Source organism: Lolium perenne, chromosome 7 (assembly GCF_019359855.2).
Source record: "Lolium perenne isolate Kyuss_39 chromosome 7, Kyuss_2.0, whole genome shotgun sequence".
NCBI lineage: Eukaryota > Viridiplantae > Streptophyta > Magnoliopsida > Poales > Poaceae > Lolium > Lolium perenne.
This window is the reverse complement of record NC_067250.2, coordinates 275338953-275363235: the sequence shown is the minus strand read 5'-3', so window position 1 is coordinate 275363235 and position 24283 is coordinate 275338953. Positions and strand designations below refer to the sequence as shown.

The 24283-nt window shown below is 50.5% G+C and overlaps 2 protein-coding genes across 3 annotated transcripts; both read left to right on the top strand.

Moving 5' to 3' along the window:
• The first annotated feature begins 14464 nt into the window (after nt 1-14464).
• On the top strand, nt 14465-17542 carry LOC127312636 (protein RER1A-like). The gene is made up of 3 exons (XM_051343166.2): nt 14465-14893; nt 16311-16491; nt 17209-17542. The coding sequence occupies exons 1-3, from the start codon at nt 14535-14537 to the stop codon at nt 17254-17256; spliced, it is 588 nt and encodes a 195-aa protein (XP_051199126.1). The 5' UTR covers nt 14465-14534; the 3' UTR covers nt 17257-17542.
• A 2935-nt stretch (nt 17543-20477) lies between these two features.
• On the top strand, nt 20478-23809 carry LOC127312638 (peptidyl-prolyl cis-trans isomerase CYP20-1-like). 2 transcript variants are annotated; one of them, XM_051343167.1, is made up of 7 exons: nt 20478-20684; nt 20891-20969; nt 21737-21784; nt 21872-21895; nt 23055-23237; nt 23331-23406; nt 23508-23809. In XM_051343167.1, exons 1-7 carry the CDS (start codon nt 20574-20576, stop codon nt 23644-23646), a joined length of 660 nt encoding a protein of 219 aa, XP_051199127.1. In that variant the 5' UTR covers nt 20478-20573; the 3' UTR covers nt 23647-23809. The 2 variants fall into 2 exon arrangements, with proteins under 2 accessions (XP_051199127.1, XP_051199128.1); XM_051343168.2 differs by having other exon boundaries at nt 20479-20669.
• Nucleotides 23810-24283: the final 474 nt, after the last annotated feature.

The window sequence follows — 24283 nt, the reverse complement described above, 5'->3', positions numbered from 1 at the left end:
TCGATCCCCTGCACGAGAGGGGGTAGTGCAGCTTATATAGGCGCTGGCACTTTAGAGAGAAGTCCCTATGACCTACTGGCCGGCTGGCCGACTCCGGCTTCCCGCTCCTTCCCGAGGCGCCGCTGTCAGGAGCCGTTGGACGTGGAAGCCTTGTCTTGTCACCAGCCGAAGTCAACGGTATGGAGAGGAGGTGTCCCTATCGCCATCGATGGCCTGTAGACGTACGGCGCGGCGCGGGCCATGATGGCTTGTCCGGTGGAGGCACTATTGCTCTACAGTGCCCCGCACTTTACGGAAAGTGAGATCATCGTGGACTTCAGGAGCCAGACCACCTTTCCAGTTCCTTCTCCTGCAAGGCTCACCAACTCGGAACATGTCAGGGAGATTCAAACCAAGCCGGATATGGCAAGTTGAAGCCGGCCCAGCCACAACGCAGACGGCTATGGCTAGACCAGCGTGGACTTTGAACCAGCCGGCTCCCAAGGCAGCCGGCCACGGCTCCAGTCGGCTGCTCCTCAGCCGGCCTTTGCCGCGGGCCGACAGGCCTTGAGCCGGCTGTTCTCAGTCCTTTGCCCTACCCGGGGTCTTCCCCCCGACATCTCCAGATCCCGCTATTGGTTATTGGTCGGAGAGGAGTCTCGACCATGTCTGCATAGTTCACGAACCGTAGGGTGCCACACTTAAGGTTTGATGTCATTTTAAGTAGATATGGAATATGTAATGGAGTTCGAATATTTGTTCGAAGTCTCGGATGGGATCCAGGACATCATGAGGAGGTCCGGAATGGTCCGGAGAAAAAGATTCATATATAGGAAGTCACTTTCCAAGTTTGGAAATGATCCGGTGCATTTATGGAAGGCACTAGAATGTTCTAGAACCTTCCGGAAGAAATCACCATGGAAGGTGGAGTCCCGGTTGGACTCCACCAACCCTAACCAGCCAACCAAGTGGGAGGGTGGATTCCATGGTGGACTCCACCTCCTTGGCCGGCGAAGAAAGGGGGAAAGGGAGAAGTCCTTATCCCCCTAGGTTTCGTCCATATGACAGTTTTTGAATTGGGGTCTTATTCAGATCTTTAGGTAAACCCTTGGGTGTTCCACCTATATAATGAGGAGGAGAGGAAGGGGGCTGCCTATATGTTGGCCGCACCACCTAGGGCTCCCCTGGCCGGCGCCCTAAACCCCCCTCTCTCCCAAACCCTAGCCTCTCTCCTCCTCCATCTTCTCCCACGGCGCTTAGGCGAAGCCCTGCCGGAGATCTCCACCACCACCGACACCACGCCATCGTGCTGTCGGGATTCCGAGGAGGATCTACTACATCCGCTGCCCGCTGGAACGGGGAGAAGGACGTCGTCATCAACACCGAACGTGTGACCGAGTACGGAGGTGCTGCCCGACTATGGCACCGTCAAGATCTTCTACGCGCTTTTGAAACCGGCAAGTGATCGACTACAACAACAACGAGATCTAATCTCGTAGGCTTTGGAAATCTTCGAGGGTTAGTCTCATGATCTTATCGTTGCTACCATCTTCTAGATTGGATCTTGGCTTGTTATTCGTTCTTGCGGTAGGAATTTTTTGTTTTCTATGTTACGAATCCCAACAGTACGGGTATGGAAGGCTCATCCATCTACACCGTGACAGACCTGGCGTCCTCTTGGTTGGTGGACAACCCATCTTCCTTGGGCCCGCTGGCCAAGATGGCAATGTTGGAGATCGTGTCGGTGACTGGGCTTAAGGAGACGGAGATTGAGGTGGTGGAGCAGGGACCGGAGGTGGAGGTGGTGGTGACGGACGTGGAGGCGGGAGGGGTGCAGCAACAGCGGGAGCCGGTGCTTTCATGACCTGCATAGGGAGGCGCGGGAGGTGACCCCACTGGCGCATGGACCACACCCTCCATGGCCATCCCGTACGCGCGGAAATCCTGCGTCAGCGGTGCGCAAGAGCGCGCGGCACACCGGTGACGCATCGTCTGTGTCGATGCTGGAGAAGGCTCAACAGCTCACCGCCGGCAAGAACCTGGAGAACGCCAACGACGTCGAGAAAGTTATGGATTTTTCTGCCCTCGATCTTCTCCCTGATTCTCATCTCACGTCGGTGGTCAACGATAGTTGTATTGTCTTCTCTCCGAGTGCGGGATGCCCAGGGGAGGCTTTATCCATCATTCGGGTGAAGGAACGTACAGGTACATGCAGCGCTTATGGCCACGGCGCGACGGCTCAAGCTGGAGGCCGAGGCTCAGAAAGCGGCAGTGGTGTATGCTTTGTTAGTGCCTCACGAGGGGCAGGGGAACCCCGACGAGTGGACGATGGACCCGGGGAGGGAGCCAATACTCGCGAGTGATGGGGTAGCCCTGCCACCTTCCCGGGAGGAGGGTTGCGTTGCTAAGAGGGACATACCAGATCACTCACTTATGGTGATGGCCGATGGGGGAGATACGGTGGGAAGTGCATCTGGCACCCGCATACCGACACCCAAGAGGCGGAGGAAGAAATCCTCCTTTATGGTCAGGAAAGGGGCGAGCAAAAGAAAAGGTGCCTTATGAGGTTCTTGATTCAAAATATTCACGGCTAGAATGCGTTGGGACGTCGCACGCAGCTCAAGGACACTTTCAGGAACGATCGGATATATATAATCGGTCTGCAAGAAACCATCAAACAAGACTTCTCTGCGCACGAATTGCGCTGGCTTGAGCACAGGGGCCAATTCAATTGGAACTGGGTACTGGCGACGGGGCACTCGGGTGGGCTCCTCCTAGGGATTATAGATGAGTGCTTTGAGGTTGTCTTTTGGAGGAAGGGATCCTTTTTCATTAGCGCGGACATCCTGCAATGCAACAACAACCTCAAGTGGAGGTTCATGCTGGTGTACGGCCCGACAGACCATGTAAGAACTCCTGAGTTCCTGGGGGAGCTCGAACAGGAAGTCTCAAAGTGCCAACTTCCTATTGTGGTAGGAGGTGATTTCAACCTCGTCCGAAGGGCGGAGGATAAGAGTAACAGGGTGGTCAACTAGCCTAGGGTGCGCCGCTTTAATGACGTCCTAGCTACCTTATCACTGAGGGATATCGTTCAAGCAGGGGCTTGTTTCACGTGGACTAACAACCAATCCTCGCCTATAAGGTCGATGCTCGATAGGGTTTTTGTCTCCCCCTCGTGGGAGATGAATTTTCCTTTGTGCACCCTCATGGTAGTGACCAGGATTGGTTCGGACCTTTGCCCGCTCATCCTGGACAATGGGGACAAGGTTCTCAAACATTCCCCACGATTCTTTTTCCAGACGTGGTGGTTCGGGGTACCAGGCTTTGGGGAGCTGGTGCGGGGTAAGATTCAACAACCGTTGGACGACTGGCCCTCACCGCTCTAGTATTGATATTTGGCAACCCATTGCTCAACAAATGAGACAATTCCTTAAGGTATGGGGTGCCAACTTAGGCAAGGAGCGAAGGGTCTACCGGGAGGATCTAATTAAGCGCATTGAACAACTATACTTGACTGCCGGTGCGACTGGTCTGGATGAAGAGGGATGGTCCCTCCGTTATAGCCTGGAGGATCAGATCATTGCCCTCGACAACCTGGAGGAAGAGTACTGGAGACATAGGAGAAGGGTTTAGTGGACGCTTAAGGGGATGCGTGCACGACCTACTGTTATCACCAGATTTTGGCCAAATCAGGAAGTGGGCCGTAAGGGAGATGGGCTTGGAAGGTTACACGTGGAAGATCTCTGAAGCGGCCTTGCACGAAGAGTTTGGGCTAGATTGCCCGTGTATCTTTAATTATGGTAGATTGTATCTTAGATTAAAAGTTAGAGCTTGTATCGTGCACGGTGGGGATTATTCCCACGTTAGAAAGTCCCCTGGACTATAAATATGTATCTAGGGTTTATGGAATAAACAACAACCAACGTTCAACCAACAAATCAATCTCGGCGCATCGCCAACTCCTTCGTCTCGAGGGTTTCTACCGGTAAGCAACATGCTGCCTAGATCGCATCTTGCGATCTAGGCAGCACAAGCTTTTTGTTGTTCATGCGTTGCTCGTACTGAAGCCTTTTTGATGGCGAGCAACGTAGTTATCATAGATGTGTTAGGGTTAGCATAGTTCTTCGCGTAATATGCTATCGTAGTGCAACCCTTGCATATCTAGCCGCCCTTACACCTATCTTAGGTGTAGGGGCGGCACCCCACTTGATCATTATTTAGTAGATCCGATCCGTTACGGTTGCTCCTTGTTTACAAGGATTAGTTTAATATCTGCAATAGTTAGGCCTTACAAAGGGTTGGAGGATCCAGCGGCACGTAGGGTGTCGTTTACTAGTCCTAGACAGGATGTTCCGGGGATCAACCTCGTGTTGGTTTTTAGGCCCTATCTAGGATCGGCTTACGATCACCGTGCGTGGCCGCGAGGCCCAATCGTGAGTAGGATGATCCGATTATGCGGTGAAAACCCTAAATCGTCGTAGATCGCTTTAGCTTTATCTTGATCAAGCAGGACCACCATATATTTGTGCACCTCGTACGAATCATGGGTGGATCGGCTCCTTGAGCCGATTCACAGGATAACCTGAGAGCCGATCGAGGCTCGTATTTAATGTTTACGTGTATGCCATGCAGGAAACTAAGCGAGGCATCTCCATCACCTTCCTGACCAGGTATAGGTCAGGTGGCACGCCCTTGCATCAGCATCGGACGTGTGTACCAGAGGCTTTGCGGGCCGTCGCTCGGAGGGACCTGGGCCAGCCGCAGCCCTAGGTTGTTCCCGGCTCTACTGTGTTGCCCGTCGCTGCCCGCCGGTGGGTTTTGACCGCAACACATTCTGGCACGCCCGGTGGGACAATCGTCTACATCAACCACATCGCCATCTACATCTGAGATGGCGGACGGCACGCCAGTCACGTACGAGGATCTGACAGACGAGCTCAAGAAGAAGTATGACGAGGTCAAAACCATCCTCGAAGCCGACCTCATCGGCTCTTTTCACAGAACCCGTTCTCATGGCATCAGGTGGAAGGGGTTCTCGCCTGATGGTGCACTCGATGGGATAGACCTCTCTGCCCCGTCAGAAGAACGCACCAGGTCCCTGCGGCAGGAGATCAACTACTTGGTGGCTCACTCGCTACACCGCCACTCTGAGAACCTGGTAAACACGTTGGAGCGTGTCGCTCTTCGGGTGATCCAGGAGATCATGAGGCACCAGTACTCGCCGTCAGGACCAGCTCTCGGGACGCATCAAGGAGAGTTGCCACTCCAGTCCCGTCCACCGCTGCCATTTGCGTTGGCAGCACCAGAAGTGCCGAATTCACCGGCATTCGTCGTCTACAAGATCGGTGGTGACCCTAGTGACTGCCAGTTCTTACATGAGGCGCCTAAGGAGATCCCTCACGGGTACACGTGCACGTATGTGCTAGATTGCGGTAACTGGGCGCTCACAAGCCAGGCCACAACATCAGGGACTTCTGGGAAAACAGGAGGGACGTCAGCGACAGATCTTGAGAAGCAGACGTGGCTAACTAAGTACGCCACCCCGACGAACCTCCAGAGCTCAGCTCCTGCAGTTGGCTCAGAGCTGGAAAAGCACACATGGCTGGCTAAGTACGCCACCCCGGCGAATCTTCAGAGTTCAACTCCTGCAGCCAGCACAGCGGATCAGATCAGTACCATACTGAGAGACCAGTTCGGCATGGTGCCGAAAAGGAGGGCAATCGGCTATTCCAAGCCGTACCCCGACGACTACGAATTGATCCCGCTACCACCTAAATATCGGCTCCCTGATTTCTCCAAATTCAGTGGATCAGATGGTTCCAGCTCCATCGAGCACGTAGGCCGATATTTGGCATAGCTAGGACCGGCCTCAGTGTCGGATCAACTACGCGTGAGGTTCTTCTCACAGTCCCTCACGGGATCGGCTTTCGGGTGGTACACCTCGTTGCCACCAGACTCGATCCGGACTTGGAAGCAGTTGGAAGAACAGTTCCATATGCAGTACCATTCAGAGGCTTCCGAGTCCGGCATTGCCGATCTAGCACAAATACGTCAGAAGCGTGGAGAAACTGTGACAGAATACATCCAGCGCTTCAGGAATCTTAGGAACCAATGTTATTCGGTTCGTGTAACTGAAAAGGAAGCAGTCGAGTTGGCAGTAGCGGGCCTCGCAACACCGCTCAAGGACATGGCCTCCCAAGCAGACTACCCCTCACCGGCGCACATGGTTCAGAAACGCCGGCATATGAACAGCGCCACCGGACTTGTACCATGACAAATTCAAGCGTGCAGTAGTCCTGGTCGAGGCAGAGGAAGACGAAGTTTCTGCGGGAGATCAAGAGGTAGCAGTGGCTGAATGGACTCGGGGGGCAACCCCCGTGTCCTGCAAATGGGTAAAGCCACCAGGCCCGCCCAGGGGGTTTGATTTTGACATGACCAAAACTGAGCAAATCTTCGACCTCCTGCTCAAGGAAAAGCAGTTGAAGATACCCGAAGGTCTCAAATTCCCCACGGTACAGGAGCTGAACGGAAAGCCATACTGCAAATGGCATAACTCGCTCTCCCATGCCACCAACGACTGCAGGGTTTGGCGTCAGCAGATCCAAATGGCGATAGAACAAGGACGTCTGATTTTCAACCAGTACGCCATGAAGGTCGACACCCAACCCTTCCCCGTCGTTAACATGGTGGAATGCACTTACCCTGAAGGTTGCCAGCCAGGATCCTCGTTCAGCATCAACATGGTAGGACCTGGGCATCACTCTGGCAAAGATGGAGACGAGGGCAGCTGCTCTCGTAGCAAGGACTCAGAGGAGGCCGCTCCACGCGATCGGCTTCGTCATGATGGCAAGCGCTACGTCACAGAGGGAGAAGTGAAGAACATGTGAAATATCAGCGACCCCTCTCTGATCACCTCCTCAACAAGTATGTGAGTCAGTATGACCAACGCCGACGATCCAGCGATGATGATGAAAGAGATCGTCTGGCTAGAGAAGCCAGAAGACATCGTCGGCACGATCGCGATGAGGAGGAGCACGAGCGCCGTGCCAAAGGAAAATCAAGGGAGCAAGACGACAACGATAGGCACTGGGACTGCCCCTTCTTCAGACACTGCTGGGATTCAGGAATGAGCCGATTGCCCACAATCGGCAATTGCCTAGAATGCAACCAGAAGAAGAAGGAGGCAGCCAACGTGTCCGTGTTCAAGCGCCTAGGGCCTCTCCCACCACCAAGCAAACGCGCTGAGTCCCCTCGGCTGGAAGATCTCGAGGATTCAGAAGACGAGGGAGAAGAAGAAGAAGACAGGTACCACCGGCCAAGGTGGTGCCCTGATGGACTCAGCCGTTCACAAAAGCGCAGGGTTCAGCGATTGCGCGGCCTGGAGGAAGCCGAAAGGTTATACTTGCATACGTTAAGGAAGGCACGACCTGATCTGGCTGCGAAAGTTCAGCGAACCCTGGACGAAGAGGGCCGTCCACGGAAAATGGAGTGGCGCCCCAAGCAAAGGAAAGACGATGATGAAACATCGGCTGGCACAAACATGGTGCTCGTCCTTCCGACGGAGCTTAGTGCTCCACGATTACACGATACACTCAAGGTGGACGACAGCAAGCGCATCAACATGATAAAGTCAGAGGTTGGGCTGGTTTTATCCACCAGCCTGACCGAGTAGCAAGGACAAACCGATGAGCAAACGGGGTGAGGCTGATCCTTGTGATCGGCCCCAAAAATCTATGAAGGGACATTACAGAACCTTCAGTCAGCGCTTCAATCGATATGGAGGCCGATTCCAGCAATCGGCCAAAATTATCTTCACCACATGTTCTGCTTGTGTTCAACATCGATATACTGGGCAGCGGTCACGTCGGCGGATGAAAGTCAACACGAATCCTCGCGGAGCCGACGTGCAAGTACAGCGCCTTGGCTAACAACAAAGCTGATATCTGCAGTCACCTGGCAGATTCGGCTCGGGGGGCATATAGTCAGATGAACATGTGCAGATAAACATGTGTAAACATGTGTGCAGTGAAACACTGGGAGCCGATTAGGAAAAATCGGCCAGTAAAATTTTTTTTTTTAACATACAGCCGATGCAAGGGCATCGACTTTAGAATTAGAAACGAAGCCGATGCGCAGCCATCGACTCTAGTACAATTACACAAGACCAAGACCTACCGGCTATGTGCTTAGGGCTCACATTGTCGCCAAGATGGTCAACCCTTTGCGTCAGTTAAGCTGTTGGTGTTTCATCTACAACATCGGCGCTCAGTGGAAGGAAACTGACCAATGGGGGCAAGTCTGGCTGATTCTTCATGGTGGCTATCTCGGATTACCAGATTACCTAAAGTCAGAGCCTTTTTGTTTGATCTGTGCATCCATGCCGGTATTCTCGCCTTGATTGAGGCTCGGGGGGCAGCTCGCCCTAAAATGTCTTTGTTTTGGAGAGCCGATTTCATTGGAATCGGCTGGTTCCATATTAATAACTTGGAAGCCAATGGTAACGTGTTTGGCTGATTCATCACTATTCTCGCCTTGGGTGAGGCTTGGGGGGCAACTCGCCTGAAAGTTTCTTGGCTCTGGAGAGCAAATTTGGTTGGAATCGGCTGGCTCTACATCGCAACTGTTCTGAAAAGGGGTGCTTTTGTTACAGAGGTATCAGCTTTAGCATCCAAGCTGATTCAGCGACAGTTCCAGGGCCCTTGTAAAGACACCTGCTCAAGACTAAACCCACGGCTTACTGTGATCGGCAGTGTTATCATCATCGGTAAGACTGGCTAATTTGGAGGGATGACTGAATTGACCTGTCTCGCAGATTATCGTGAGAGACCGATGCGTTGCCATCAGTCATTGAACATTGATTGGGCTAACGGTCGACAAAGTCAGATGAGGGAAAATCGGCTGAATCAGCATACAGGACATCGGCAAAATCAAAAGAAGTTTTCATTGATAATAAAATTTCTTACAAGGAGAAGCCGATTGTTCAACAAAAGGGAACGGATTACTACTGCCAACCCTATGCTAGTAAATCCCTACTCTAAGGGCTGTTGCTGTCTTCGCCGTCGCTGAGGTAGCTGCCGCCAGTGCTGCTGTCGGCGAATTCCTCGTTGCTGCTACTGTGACCTTCAGCAGAGGCCTCTTCCTCGTCATTATCATCGTCCTCGTCTGACCAAGCCCAGCCCCGGATACGCTTTGGTGGTGGTTCGTCGGAGGAGGTGTCGTCCTCCTGTTCTTTCTTCAGGTCGGAGGAGACGTCTTCTTCTTCGTCGTCCTCTTCTTCTTTGAAGGGAGGGTCGTCGTCATCGCTCTCCGCCTCCAGTGCTCCGTCAACCAGGTACCGGAGGTCATCTTCCCCGTCGGTTAGGGGCGTGGCCCCATCTGACCAGACGAGGTCCTCACCCTCCGGCTCGAAGTCGAAGTCCCACTCCCGCTTGTCCCAATGTTTGGGAGCCCGGCGGTTGTACGCCTCCATCTGGTTGTGCTCTGGAACCAACTCGCTTGAGGAAGAGGATTGGAGAGAGACAGAAGAGGAGGAAGAAGACGACATGGCTGAGGAAGAAGAGGGTTTTTGGGTGCCGATAGCTAGAACAGAGGAAGGGGATGAAGAGGGCTAATCGATCGGCACGGATAAATAATGAGAAATCTGGTGGAAATTTAATGCTATTGCAGTTTCCGAGGAGGTGATGCTAAAGCTATCGAATTGTGCAGAGAAGTTGAAAAGACAGGGCATCATGATAAAGGATGCTGCAACGGGTCTGCTCTGCCAAGACATGACCCTTCGAGGGAAAAACAGAGTGGTTTTGGAATTATCATTGCCAAAACCAGGGGGGCATGTGTTATCACCAGATTTTGGCCAAATCAGGAAGTGGGCCGTAAGGGAGATGGGCTTGGAAGGTTACACGTGGAAGATCTCTGAAGCGGCCTTGCACGAAGAGTTTGGGCTAGATTGCCCGTGTATCTTTAATTATGGTAGATTGTATCTTAGATTAAAAGTTAGAGTTTGTATCGTGCACGGTGGGGATTGTTCCCACGTTAGAAAGTCCCCTGGACTATAAATATGTATCTAGGGTTTATGGAATAAACAACAACCAACGTTCAACCAACAAATCAATCTCGGCGCATCGCCAACTCCTTCGTCTCGAGGGTTTCTACCGGTAAGCAACATGCTGCCTAGATCGCATCTTGCGATCTAGGCAGCACAAGCTTTTTGTTGTTCATGCGTTGCTCGTACTGAAGCCTTTTTGATGGCGAGCAACGTAGTTATCATAGATGTGTTAGGGTTAGCATAGTTCTTCGCGTAATATGCTATCGTAGTGCAACCCTTGCATATCTAGCCGCCCTTACACCTATCTTAGGTGTAGGGGCGGCACCCCGCTTGATCATTATTTAGTAGATCCGATCCGTTACGGTTGCTCCTTGTTTACAAGGATTAGTTTAATATCTGCAATAGTTAGGCCTTACAAAGGGTTGGAGGATCCAGCGGCACGTAGGGTGTCGTTTGCTAGTCCTAGACAGGATGTTCCGGGGATCAACCTCGTGTTGGTTTTTAGGCCCTATCTAGGATCGGCTTACGATCACCGTGCGTGGCCGCGAGGCCCAATCGTGAGTAGGATGATCCGATTATGCGGTGAAAACCCTAAATCGTCGTAGATCGCTTTAGCTTTATCTTGATCAAGCAGGACCACCATATATTCGTGCACCTCGTACGAATCATGGGTGGATCGGCTCCTTGAGCCGATTCACAGGATAACCTGAGAGCCGATCGAGGCTCGTATTTAATGTTTACGTGTATGCCATGCAGGAAACTAAGCGAGGCATCTCCATCACCTTCCTGACCAGGTATAGGTCAGGTGGCACGCCCTTGCATCAGCATCAGACGTGTCTACCAGAGGCTTTGCGGGCCGTCGCTCGGAGGGACCTGGGCCAGCCGCAGCCCTAGGTTGTTCCCGGCTCTACTGTGTTGCCCGTCGCTGCCCGCCGGTGGGTTTTGACCGCAACACCTACTTCCATGCCCTTGCTAATGGGAGGTGGAGGAAATGCATGATTCCCTGCTTGCTGGCGGACTCTAGGGAAGTGTCTGTGCAACAAGACTTGGTAGACCACATTTACGAGTTTTACAAGGGGCTCATGGGGGCTGTCGGGGAGGAGAGGGCCTTCTCCCTCGCATCCGACCCGTGGCCGGTGGAGGCAAGGATCTCCGAGGGGGGCAATGCGGAGGTGGAACTTACTTTCATGGCTGGGGAGCTTGATGAGGTGCTAGCAATCATGCAGCCGGACTCTGCTCCGGGACCGGACGGACTGTCGGTGGCTTTCTTCAAGAATTTTTGGGAAATTCTTAAGGGATCCATACTTGCTATCCTGAATGACTTCGCTCTAGGAGAGTGCACATTGCGCGGCTAATTTATGGCATTATCTCGCTTATTCCGAAGGTCAGAGGGGCAGATTCCATCAAACAATACCGGCCTATTGCCCTTATTAACGTCATTTTCAAGTTTATTGCTAAGGCTTATGCTTATAGGCTGACCCCGATAGCTCATAGGATGATAGATATGAGCCAAACTGCTTTCATCAAAGGACGGTGCTTATACGAGGGGGTGTTAGCCCTCCACGAGATTGCTCACGAGTTACGTTGTAAGGAGCTAAAGGGCTTGCTTCTTAAGCTTGACTTCGAGAAGGCATATGACAGAGTCAACTGGGATTTCTTGAGAGAGGTCCTGCTGAGAAAGGGGTTCTCAGCGTTTGTGGTTCACAGACTAATGCAACTTGTCTCGGGAGGACAAACTACGATCAACATCAATGGTGGGGTTGGTCCCTATTTCAGGAATGCCAGGGGGGTGCGTCACTCTCACCGATCCTCTTTGACTTTATGGTTGACGCCCTAACGACTATCCTGACAAGGGCCAAGGAGAGTGGATACATACAAGGGGTGGTGCCACACTTGATCCCAGGGGGATCACCCACTTGCAATACACGGACGATACGATGATCATGATTGAACCATCGTCTCTTGGGATCACGAACCTGAAAATTTTGTTGCTATGCTTTGAAAACATGTCGGGGCTGAAGATCAACTTTAATAAGAGCGAAGTGGTTGTCACAAGGGTCGATGACGTGGAGAAGCTAAGGGTAGCTGACTCGCTCAACTGTAACCTTGGGACCCTCCCAATGAAATACCTAGGATTGTCGGTGTCGGACAAAACCATGTCGGTTGCCGACTGGCACTTCCTGACGGAGAAGGTGGGGCATAGGGTTGACCCGTGGCAGGGGCTATTTCTGGCTTCAGCAGGGAGACTTGAACTCATTAATTCAGGTCTCTCGAGCCTCCCGATGTTCGCGATGGGGATTTACCTCCTTCATGAGATGACACACGGGGAGATGAATAAGTACATAGCTCACTTCCTCTGGGAAGGGGTGGGCACCAAGAGGAAGTACCATATAGTAGACTGGGCCACAGTCTGCAGACCACGGGAATTTGGGGGACTGGGAGTCATCAACACAAGGCTCATGAATATTTCCTTGATGTTCAAGTGGATCTGAAAACTCTACCAGGGGGCAGAGGGTCTATGGGCAGACCTAATCAGAGCTAAATACCTGGGAGGGAGTTATCTTTTCTCCCCGGTGGTTCTGACCAAGGGCTCTCAGTTTTGGAACGCCATCTAGAAGATAAAATTGTATTTTAAGCTGGGAGCAAGGCATAACGTCGCAGACGAGAGATGCACGTACTTCTGGCTCGATTGGTGGACAGGGAGGGGGCCCTAAGGGACATATTGCCCCGCCTTTTCCAGTGTTGTGATAACCCTTTTGCGACGGTAACCGAGGTGCGAGACGCCAATGGGTGGCGAATTCACTTCAGGAGGACTTTTGGTCTTGCTGAGATGGTGGAATGGGATAACCTACGTAGGATCTTCGATCTCCACCCTTATACGACAGGGGAGGATGAGGTGAATGGTCCCTAGAGGCCTCAGGAGAATTCTCTACCAGGTCCATCTATGGGTGGCTAACGCAAGGGGCGGTAGTAACTCACTTCAAGGAGATATGGAAGACGAGGGTACCACCGAGAATCAAGGTATTCTTGTGGCAACTCATTAGGAGTAGATTGCCATATGGGGGTCAGGTGGCCAAATGACACGGTCCTACTAATGGTGCTTGTGCACTCTGTGGGGAGCAGGAGGATTGCAACCACATATTCTTCTCTTGTCATCTTGCGAAACTGATGTGGGCGGGAGCTAGGGATCTCTTGCATTGCGATTGGAATCCAACAGGGGCTGGGCAGTTCATTGGTCTCGTCCAGAATCTGTCGGGATCCTTACGTATGATAGCTTGGTTCACCTTTGCGGCTCAAGGCTGGGCGCTTTGGAACATTAGGAACAAACTAGCTATGGAAGAGAAACTTATCAACAACTGCTGACGTGTTCTTCCATATGTTCACATATATGCAGAGATGGAGGGTCCTCGTCAAGCCAATGGATCGAGGGATGCTGGATGTGATGATGGGCGAGGTTAGGAGCCTGCAGACGATACTGAGAGCGGGAACCTGAGACCCGGGAGCAGTGGAAGCTGATGTATCTTTGCTTTGTCTCATTTGTGCTAGCCATGTTGGACAATCTGTAGGATCATGTGTTGTGCGTTGCTGTCGTTCGTTGTCTCAGACGGAGGTGTGGGGCTTGAGGAAGCCATGTGTCGTGTCTTGTATGTGTATTGCTACTCTGGTTGCCGTATGGCTTTATATATAAAGCCGGGCCTTCGGCCTTATGTTTAAAACTGGAAATTGATTTATCTCTGCTTTTGATAATTGGAAAGTGCATTCTCTCTCATGTTGATATTTGTAAAGGAGCTATTGTTTCGTCTATTATATATATATATATCTCTACTAATAAGTTACGAATCGGTGGTGTTGGTAGGTAAAAAACCGAAATAAATTTTCATCCGTCAAAAAACCGGATCCAGTTTTCATCTGTGGTTCCTTTCCTTTGACCGATATCCGTCGGGAGAGGAGTCTATAAACAATTCGTGTCGGTGGGACGATAGAATTGAACTCCGAGAGACACGATTCGTAACGGAGCTTGTCGTGATCGACATCGACGACGAGAACCAGTAGGCGCTCTTAGGACTTCTATTTTCCTTTCTTTTACTATGTAAATTATATTTTCATGTTATAAAAATGCAAAATCGAAAAAATTCGTCGTGCCGCTGAAACCACCCGACGCAAACGGACGCGCGATCGATTTCAACCATTTAGACCGAGGCAAGAGAACGCGCGCCAACATTTTCAACATCCAAAATGCGTCGCCCCGTCGGAGATACTCCTGGAGAAAATCTCCATGCAATAAATTTCGAAAGAAATTGCACCCAAGTTGGAGAAACAAACCGAGGCTGGCTGGACTGCGTGTGCGTGTGCGTGTGGAACGCGTGTCCCAGCACTTTACAGCATCTCAAAGCCTAGCGCTTGACCGGTCCTCCCACTCGTCACACGCAAGCCGGAGCCCAGCCCACCCCACCCCACCGACCGAGCTCGCCCACCCCAAGAAAATCCCCAAGCGGCGACCACCACCACAGCCATGGAGCCCCTCGGCGCCGGCAACGGCGGCTCCCCGTCCTCGTCTGCCGAGCGGTGGCGCGCGGAGGCGTCGCGGGCGTTCCAGCACCACCTGGACCGGGCGGCGCCGCACACGGCGGGGCGCTGGGCGGGCACGCTGCTGGCCGCCGCCGTCTACGCGCTGCGGGTCTACTACGCGCAGGGCTTCTACGTCGTCTCCTACGGCCTCGGCATCTACCTCCTCAACCTCCTCATCGGCTTCCTCTCCCCCATGGTCGACCCGGAGCTGGAGGCGCTCGACGCCGCCGGGCCCGCGCTGCCCACCCGCGGCAACGACGAGTTCAAGCCCTTCATCCGACGCCTACCCGAGTTCAAGTTCTGGTATTGACGCCGCTTCTCCCAATACGCTCTTCCCTAGTCTTTACCCACTCCCGTTTGATTCTAGATAATTTGTATTCGAGATCGCGCTCTTCTCCCTAGCGCCAGATTTGATTGGGAACCAAAACAGCCTGCTTTTCTTTGGCCAGTCAGGCGAGATTCACCTACCATCGAAATGGTTCGCTGTGTCTCTCGTCGACTAACCCATGGAATAACAAAACCAATAAAAGGATAACCTTGGCAACCTGTAACTACACACATATACTTCGCTAGTAATTCCTATGCATTTGCTTGTTGACCTGCCTGCTTGACGGGTTTCCTCTCATAGTAGAAGCTACTCCAGACAAATCTGTCTAGTGCAATGAACCTGAGGAGGTTTGCACGTTCTGGAAAAGGGCATGTCTCGTTTTCTTTCTAGGTGAGCTCTTGCACTTGTGTCTTGTGCAATTGAAGTCTGGAAAGCACATGTTGCATTTTCCAGCTGAGCTCTTCCGCTTTGGTGTCGTGCAATTAAGTTCTGCTGCGCAATGACTTAAGGCTGCATAGTCCGGAAATGATACAGTTGCATTTTCTTGGTGAGCTCTTGCACCTTTGTGCATTCAAGTTTTCTTAATGCAATGACTTGAGGCTGCATAGTCTGGAAACGATATGTTGCATTTTCTGGGTGGGCTCTTGCACTTTCGTGCGGTCTCCAACTTGTGAACTTCAGCTACTTCTCTAGTGACTTCCATTTTTATGACTCTCTTTTAAGTTGTTGTGTTGTTAAGTTTTGCTGCGCAATGACTAGGCTGCATAGTCCGGAAAGGATACAGTTGCATTTTCTTGGTGAGCTCTTGCACCTTTGTGCATTGAGTTTTTTTAACGCAATGACTTGAGGCTGCATAGTCTGGAAAGGATATGTTGCATTTTCTAGGTGGGCTCTTCCACATCTGTGCGGATTCCATCTCGTGAACTTTAGCTACTTCTCTAGTGAAGAGTTGTTAACCTTCCATTTTTATGACTCTTTTAAGTTGTTGCGTTGTTCTTTCGTTGGTAGTCACGCTGTTGTATGGTGCAGAAGTTCAGATGAGATTCTACGATCAATCTCTTTCCAATTTGCAAGTAGTATATGTTGAGTTTATAACTGTGCATTTAGTACTGATTTTCCCTAGCTAGCTCAATGAATGATGGATTTGCTGCTTTTGGAGCAGGGAATGAGTATCGCAAATTAAATTATACTACCTCTGTTCCATATTATAAGACGTTTTGGGTAGGCTAATATGTAGCAGAGGAGTACTGCTTGCTGTTAGATATCATGGAATCTGTACTAGCTTAAAGATTTTTCCTTCCGGTGCCTATGGGTTCAATCAATGGCTTTTGTTTGTCTGTTATGCAGTGCAAATGTACAAAAAGTACACTAACCAACTGCTACTCTTTCCAGGTATGCCATCACAAAAGCCTTCTGTGTTGCTTTTGTCATGACATTCTTCTCGGTATTTGATGTTCCTGTCTTCTGGCCAATACTGCTCTGCTACTGGATCGTGCTCTTTGTCCTGACAATGAAGCGACAGATTTTACATATGATCAAATACAAGTATGTCCCATTCAGCATGGGAAAGCAGGTGAGAACTTTGCTGTTGGTTCAAAGGCTTTTAGTTTCTTTCAGTTGCTTGAAACTCAATTATGCCGTGCTTTCTGCAAGATTTTTTAAAGAAATTATCACTTCAGTCATAACAATGTTAATGCCGATTAATCATTGATGCACAGTTTACATTGTCACTTGTACGAGTTGGTGCCTTGAGGCAACCATAATATATAACCTTATTAAGTCATCCTGACTGAACTTTCCATTTAGGCCTTGTTTGTTACTAGAGGTTTTGGGGGTATTAGTGCGGATTATCCCCATAGGGATTGGGGTGAAACACTACCTTCACCCAATCCCCCTCAAAACCCCATATAACCTCAATCCTCAATCCACCAGGGAGAGGTAGTGTATTGGATATTGGAGAAAACACTAGGTTTGGGGCATTCGGGGGAAAAGTGGGGATAAAACCAGCCCGATTCACTAGAACCAAACGGGCTTTTAGGACTAATCCACACAGATCCCTAAAAATACTCTAGTAGTCGTACCAAACAAAGCTTTGCATGCGATTGTTGGCTCCCTATAAGTTAACATATTGGTCCACCATGTATTAGCAATCTTCATTATGAGGTCAACTGTTTAACATCATGCCAGGATATCCACCCTAGGACTGGTCAAAGCCATGAATCTGCACTTCATAATTCGGCAACATACCATGTTTCGGTTCACTGAACTTTGTTTCCAATTCCAACTGCAGAAATACGGAGGAAAGAGAGGCCCAGGAGCCAGTTCATCGAAAGATTGAAGGAACCTGGAGACCAAATCCCCGCGTCGCTCTTCTGTGAGGCGAGGCGCGGCAGTGATTATATGCTGGCATGGTGGTTTTTATTAGTACAACCTACTGACAGTGAATGTACAACTCGTGACTTTGCCATTGGTTGAATGGTTGGTGGCTCTTGTTCTGCATAGCGCTAGCTTCTGTACAATTACCTTGTGTCAGCTGTTTTATGCTACTACTATGAAGTACGGACCTTACTGGATCGTGTGCAATGCAAATCAAATCAAAACTGTTGTGGCTCGTGCAACAATCATTAGTTCTTCTCCGCTTTGCAGTCTTCGTAGATGATCTCTGAAATTTGTTTAATGTATTCTCTTGTAGTGAACTGCCAAGTATATTTTGTACTCTCCATGTTCCATAATTCTTGTCGTGATGATTATAATTTAAATTTAAACTAAAGCCACGAGAAGTATGGATGGAGGGAGTATGTCGGTATGGTGGATCAACCTCTCTCTCTATTGCTTTCTGGCTCAAGGAGAGTTCAGGAGTAAGAGCATCCCCACTCGTTGGCGCTCCCCACGCCCAAATCCGGACGAAACTACCTCCGGATTGGACGAAATTAAGGCGTGGGGAGTACCGTATTTCCAGTCGTCCACCCGGAGTTCGGCGGATAGAGTTTAAATTCAAACAAACCGTCGTCCCACGCTACAAGTACGGCCAGTTGATCGGCAAAAGGAGCAAAAGGATCAGCCACAGATCGGCGATCGGAGGGAAATTACACGGAAACAGGCTCGTCGGCAGTCCCGGCCGGCACGGCTTCGTCCGACGGACCAGTTTCCTCACACGTCGTGGCCGAAGCGGCTGCGGCGGCGGATGATGAACCAGCGGCAGTGGACGTCGAAGCAGCCGCAGTCGACGAGGTAGATGGTGAGGCAGACGAGGTAGGAGCCGGCGGAGACGCCGAAGGACTGGCCGGAGTGGCTCGGAGGATGTCGTTGTGGTGGCCCTGGTACCAATTCCTCGTCTCCTCGTCCATCAGTTCCATGTCGCCGCCGCCCATGAGGAACGCCAAGTCTGTGTTCCTCTTCTTCGCCGCCGCCGTCGTCTTCAGCAGGGCGATCCGGACGCCTTGGTTGGCGAGCATCTCCCGCCACCTGCCGTCGAACTTGTCGTTCCTCCCGTCGGCGTGCGTCCTCAAGTCGGCCCAGCACTTGTCGATCGACGCCTGCATCCTGTCGGCGGGATTGCCCGTCTTTTTGAGCTCTTTGAGCTTCTTCGCCGAGTTCGTGGCGCCCTTCCGCCGCGCTTGCCGCCGGAGCGTCGGGGTTGTACTGCTCGGTCTTGCTCTTCGAGAGGGTCGTGCGGACTTCCTTCCACTTCTCGCAGTTCTCGAGGCGGGCGTAGACGTTGAGGAACTTAAACTGCAGGCCGGTGTCGTCCGTGTACATGTCCAAAGCTCGGCGCAGCTGGGGAAAAAAGAACACGGCGATACGGGTCAGCTAACGACGATGTACCTCGGTGATGCAGGGTCGACGGAGCATACCTTTTGCTCCAAGTCGTGGCCGCTGATCGGCCGTTTCTCGCACTCCTCCCGTATGCCGTGCCATTTGCCGCACGCCGTCCGCATGAGCCCCCAATGGGTGGCCATTGCCTTGTCTCCCCGGAACACGTTCATGTTCGTCTTCTTGAAGTAGGGATCGACGAGTTTGCGCTCCTCGTACGCCTGCTTCACTCGAAGCCAATATGTGTCGAACGACTGATTGGCCCCGATTATGCCGTTCGTGGACACGGTCATCCAAGCTTCGGCGAGGCACTCCTCTTCCTTCGGCGTCCATTTGATACGCGGTTCGGCAGCGGCGAGTCCTTCTTCCTCTTCTTCTTCCCCTTCGACGGGTTGGCGGCGGATTGAGTTGGCTCTTCTTCTTCCTCGCCTTCTTCTTCGACGGCTTGGCTTCCGTCGGCAACATCCTCCCGATGCTCGTTGCGCGCGCCGCCACGGCTGCCGTCGCCCTCGTCTCCTCTTGCGTGAAGAACCCCGGGCACGCGGCGGCGGCGGTCATGAAGAACCCCGGGCTCGCAGCGGCGGCGGTGGTGCCGGAGGTGATCATCTCGTGGATCTCCTCTTCGTTCGGCGCCGCCATCGCACCGAACGTGAGCGGCCCTCGTCGCAGGGCCGGCGAGGTGCCCTCGAACAGGCCACCGCCGCCGACGTCAACCTCGGGCGGCGACGGTGTGGGCTTGGACGGTTGGACGTAGGCGCCCTCTTGGAACACGGCAGTCGGCGACGGCGAGTACAGCGAAGGCGAGAAGGAAGACGGGGAACTTGTTGTACCTTGCGTCGGCCATTGGCCGGGGAACATGCCGCCGCTATAGGCCATGCTGATCAGCCTCGCTTGTTCCTCCTGGGCCGCCTCCGCCGACCTCTTGGCGGCGGCTCTTTTCACCCTCTCCGCCCTGGCGCTTGTTTCCACGTCGCGCCGTTGCTCGTCCGCCGCCCACTCGGCGTTCGACATGCCCGGCGGCTTCGTCTTCTTCGCCCGCATCTTCCTCGCCGGCGCCTTCGGCGGCATTGTGGTGGACGAGAAGACGAGGAGGAGAGTGGTGGTGGACGAGAAGACGCCGCCAGGAACTGGAGCTGGAAGACGAGGAGATTGGGGGATTTCGGCGGGAGAGAATGGGGATATGCAAGCAAATTGGAGGGAATGGGGATATGCAAGCAAATTGGAGGGAAAATCGACAGGATTTGGTTTTCCAGTCGCCGACTACGCGGGTCCACACGCCGTTTCGCGCCAAAATCTTTCGTCCGGAGTCCCCGAGCGCGCCCCGGGGGGCCGGGGGTGGCGTGGGCTCGCCGGATGGATTAAGGGCCAAATCCGGACGAAAACGAGGAACCGGGGGCGCGACTGGGCCGAATTTCGCCGTCCGGATGGAAAAAACGTCGCTCGGGGGCCTCGTCGGGGGGACGAGTGGAGATGCTCTAAAAAAACAGGTTTTCATCAACACAAAAATTCAACTTGCTTGTTGGTTACACACGCATGACACACCTACACACCAACATGATGGAGCTGTAGCAAACCTCAGATGTCAATTAGCCTCCATTAATCACCTCCATTAATCTCAGAATTTCTGTTTAACTTACACAGCAAAGAGCACTCCGATGAGTGCGGTCGGGTTGCGGCAGGTGCTTCGCCTGACAGTTGGGCCCCACCTTCCAGCCACACGCCCCGCTCTGTTTATCACGCCCGTGGACTCCCTCGGAGACTGCACTGTTGAACGAGCAAGCAGATCTGTTCTCTTCTCTCCATCCCTCGTCCGCGGCGATCCGATCGCACGAGAGCTCCGAGATGGCGATGCGCGCGTGGATGGCGAGGCCCAGGTCGCGCCCGGCGTCGGTGTGCCTGTGGCTCGCGCTCATCGCCGCCACCTTCGCGTTCGCCCAGGTGCTCATCCACCTTGTCCGTCCCCCGCGAACCCCTCTCCTTACCTTCAGTACTCCCCCTCTGATTCTTCCGTTATCCGATCTCGCGCTAGTGTCTGAATCTGGTTGCTGCGGATCCGGAGGCCGTACATATGTTCGGAGTCGCTGATTTGTTAGGGGTTTGGTTTGGTGTGATGTCTCTATACAATTGATGCGTACTTACGGTTTATTCCTGGTTCGCAGGCCAAGAAACCCAACGCGGACCTGTCCAAGGTGACGCACAAGGTCTTCTTCGACATCGAGATCGACGGCAAGCCCGCAGGTAGCTTAATTTTCAGATCAGGGCGATCTACCATCTTCAGGGGCGGGCGAACAATACAGAACTCTGCTGTATACACCTATTATTTTCCCGACTGCTTTTCCTAGCCTGGGCGCCTAGTACTTAATTTGATATCGGCTGGAGAAAAATCTATTACTACCCGGACTCATATTTCAAAATTATAACTTTGACCGAAAGAATTGAACAACAATATCTGGATTACATAGTATGCAGTTGATATTGTTAGATTGGTATTGAAAAATGCTTTCTAACGATACCAATTTTGTATCAAAAATATTCTTGATATACATGCATTAATTCTTGGTCAAAAGACAAATTTTGAAATACGTGCACGCCTTATTCGTTGGAATGGAGGGTGTATGGTGAGATGACTGCATTTCGCTAGCTAATATTTGATGGAAGGTTGGAGCCATGGTCGACCCTAACCAAATTTGGCTAGGTAATATTTTATGGAAGGTTTTGTTTGCCCCGATTTGCCAAATATTGGCAAGGAAAATTATCTAGATTGGGAAAATTGACATGGATATACCAGAAATTTGTAACCATCCAAATAAAGACCAAAAAATGTTGGCCATGACCCAAAAATCACGTCAGTTTGCTTTTGGACACCAACCAAACATGCCCCTAGCCCCCTAGTGTTTCATGTTTAATGTGAAACATTTCTGTGCTATTCATGTATCTTTTTTGGTGTTCTCTGCACATCATTTGATTGATCTGTTGGCATTTAAACTACTTCTATATTTCCATAGGTCGGGTTGTCATGGGACTTTTCGGAAACGCTGTTCCTAAAACAGCAGGTACCATCACCTTTCCTTTCAGATTACCATGTATTATCGTATTGGATGATAAGGAATGCTAACGGCTTGGTATCTTATGTCGTACAGAGAACTTCAGAGCACTTTGCACAGGTATGCTTCCATACCACATACCTCTATATGCTAAAAGTGTTTCCCTATCTTTCTTGTTGAAGTTTCCAGATGACTGATCTAATGTCAAGGCTGTCTCCTAGGATAAGATTTGCTCTATCCAAACCTTTATCATGCTGCTTTGCGATTTCTCATCTTAACATAAACTACGTTATGATAAATTTGGTTACATCTTCAAGTAGTTTAGCCAATCTAATAGAAGTACTTCTCCAATAAGTAGAACAAAATTTAACGGTGTAAATCACAATTTATTTGATGCACGAGTATGCTTGTGACATAGTTCCTTGCCAATGTTAATCACAACGACATAGAGAGAATGACAGCAGCCTGTCTGCCTGCAAATTTTGGGGAGGGACTGTCAGACCACAAACTCGCTCAACCATCATTGAAGGGCTCCTAAGTTTTAACTTCTCTACAGTCAAGTTTTAAGTTCCCTTTCTGTGCCATCTGTCACACTACATCTGAATTTCAATAGGGAAATGAGAAGAAGTTAGGTAGCTGGTCTAATATGTTACATCACATATACTTCATGCGAAAAACATAGAAAGATAAACATAAACTGTCATCTCATTCTTCATATTCCACAGTAGTGTAGAGTTGTAAGAAAGTCCTATTTATACTCATATTTACTACATACTCCCTCCTTGCCATAATGTAGTGAGCATTCAAACTCCACTAATTATGACCAAGTTTAGTGAGAAAGTTATCAATATCTACACTACTGAATGTATACTATATTAAAATATAAACTTCATGATGAATCAATTGGTATTGATTTGATATTGTAGATGTTACATACTCCCTCCTTGCCATAATGTAGTGAGCATTCAAACTCCACTAATTATGACCAAGTTTATTGAGAAAGTTATCAATATCTACAGTACTGAATGTATACTATATTAAAATATAAACTTCATGATGAATCAAATGGTATTGATTTGATATTGTAGATGTTAATATTTTTTTATGCAAACTTGGTCAAAGTTCACATGGTTTGACTTCGAAAATATCTTGGCAGAGGGGGTATTATTATATTTTAGTGGGGCCCTGTATGTTTTCTGTGTGATGTCTACTGGTGGTTACTTACCATTGCCAAGTTGCGTGTTTGATGTGGTCTCATGTAGCTCTTTCAACTTCACAGGCGAGAAAGGAATTGGAAAGAGTGGCAAACCTCTCCACTACAAGGGAAGTTCATTCCACAGAATTATCCCCAGCTTCATGATCCAAGGAGGTGACTTCACACATGGCAATGGAATGGGCGGCGAGTCTATCTACGGCACAAAGTTTGCTGATGAGAACTTCAAGCTCAAGCACACTGGACCAGGTACTGAACTTTTTTTCTTGAAATCCTATCTGCAACTAGAGATACTTTGTTGGAGTGATAGCTGATTAAGACCTTCTCTTGTTATCCATGCAGGCTACCTTTCCATGGCCAATGCTGGGAAAGACACAAACGGATCCCAGTTTTTCATCACCACTGTAACTACAAGCTGGTAATCTTCACTCACCACTCCCTTGTAATTGCGCCAGTTTGTGCCAAATCTTTTGTTCTGTTGGAACTCATTACTGATGATTCACACATTTTGTATGCTAGGTTGGATGGCAAGCACGTTGTGTTCGGCAAGGTCATCTCTGGAATGGACGTGATCTACAAGGTTGAAGCTGAAGGCAAGCAGAGCGGCACACCAAAGAGCAAAGTTGTCGTCACGGACAGCGGAGAACTGCCCCTGTGATTGAGATGAAAATGATCTCTGATGGAACATGGAGGCTACCGCTCCTTGTTGTAGAACTGTTATTAGTTGGGCTGTTTCCGCATACTCTACTGTTCTACGTTATTTTAGATGACCATGTTTCTCTTGACTATAAAGTATAATTACTTATATAACGACTTGCTTATTCGCGTGTTGGGTTGGGGTGATGCGGCGAATGGCCTGATACTTATACACTGTTTCGTTTATCTTTTTTAAGTATCATATCATATGTGGTCAAGGTTCAAGAAAGCGTTATGCGTAATCGGTGTGGTGGCCTTCCGGTTAGCGCTTCAGCGTGCATAAGCGACGCTTCTCTCCTCTTTTTTCTGCTTAAGCGTTTATGCAATCGATGCGGAAGGCGCCTCCGCATTGCGCTTTAGCGCGTATAGGCGATATTTTTTCCGCTTTCCCGAACTTTGTATGTGTAAGATATAGGCCATGTGTTTCTAAATCGGATGCTATAGTATTTTCTCATTTGGGTTCCTTTAATTCATAGGATAGGAAAATCATAGGAACAATAAAAACATAGGATTAAGATATCATGGCTAGTTAAATCTTATAGGAAGATAAGTTGTGTTTGATTATGTTGAAGGAAATTTTCTACGAAGTATGATCTAAT

What these genes read in the sequence shown, in the direction of transcription:
- LOC127312636 (XM_051343166.2), top strand. Translation starts at nt 14,535, where the DNA reads ATGGAGCCCCTCGGCGCCGGCAACGGCGGCTCCCCGTCCTCGTCTGCC. An exon ending in CTACCCGAGTTCAAGTTCTG is followed by an intron (nt 14,894 to 16,310) that starts GTATTGACGCCG and finishes TACTCTTTCCAG; the next exon opens with GTATGCCATCACAAAAGCCT. An exon ending in CATTCAGCATGGGAAAGCAG is followed by an intron (nt 16,492 to 17,208) that starts GTGAGAACTTTG and finishes TTCCAACTGCAG; the next exon opens with AAATACGGAGGAAAGAGAGG.
- LOC127312638 (XM_051343167.1), top strand. Translation starts at nt 20,574, where the DNA reads ATGGCGATGCGCGCGTGGATGGCGAGGCCCAGGTCGCGCCCGGCGTCG. An exon ending in GATCGACGGCAAGCCCGCAG is followed by an intron (nt 20,970 to 21,736) that starts GTAGCTTAATTT and finishes ATATTTCCATAG; the next exon opens with GTCGGGTTGTCATGGGACTT. An exon ending in ACCACTGTAACTACAAGCTG is followed by an intron (nt 23,407 to 23,507) that starts GTAATCTTCACT and finishes TTTGTATGCTAG; the next exon opens with GTTGGATGGCAAGCACGTTG.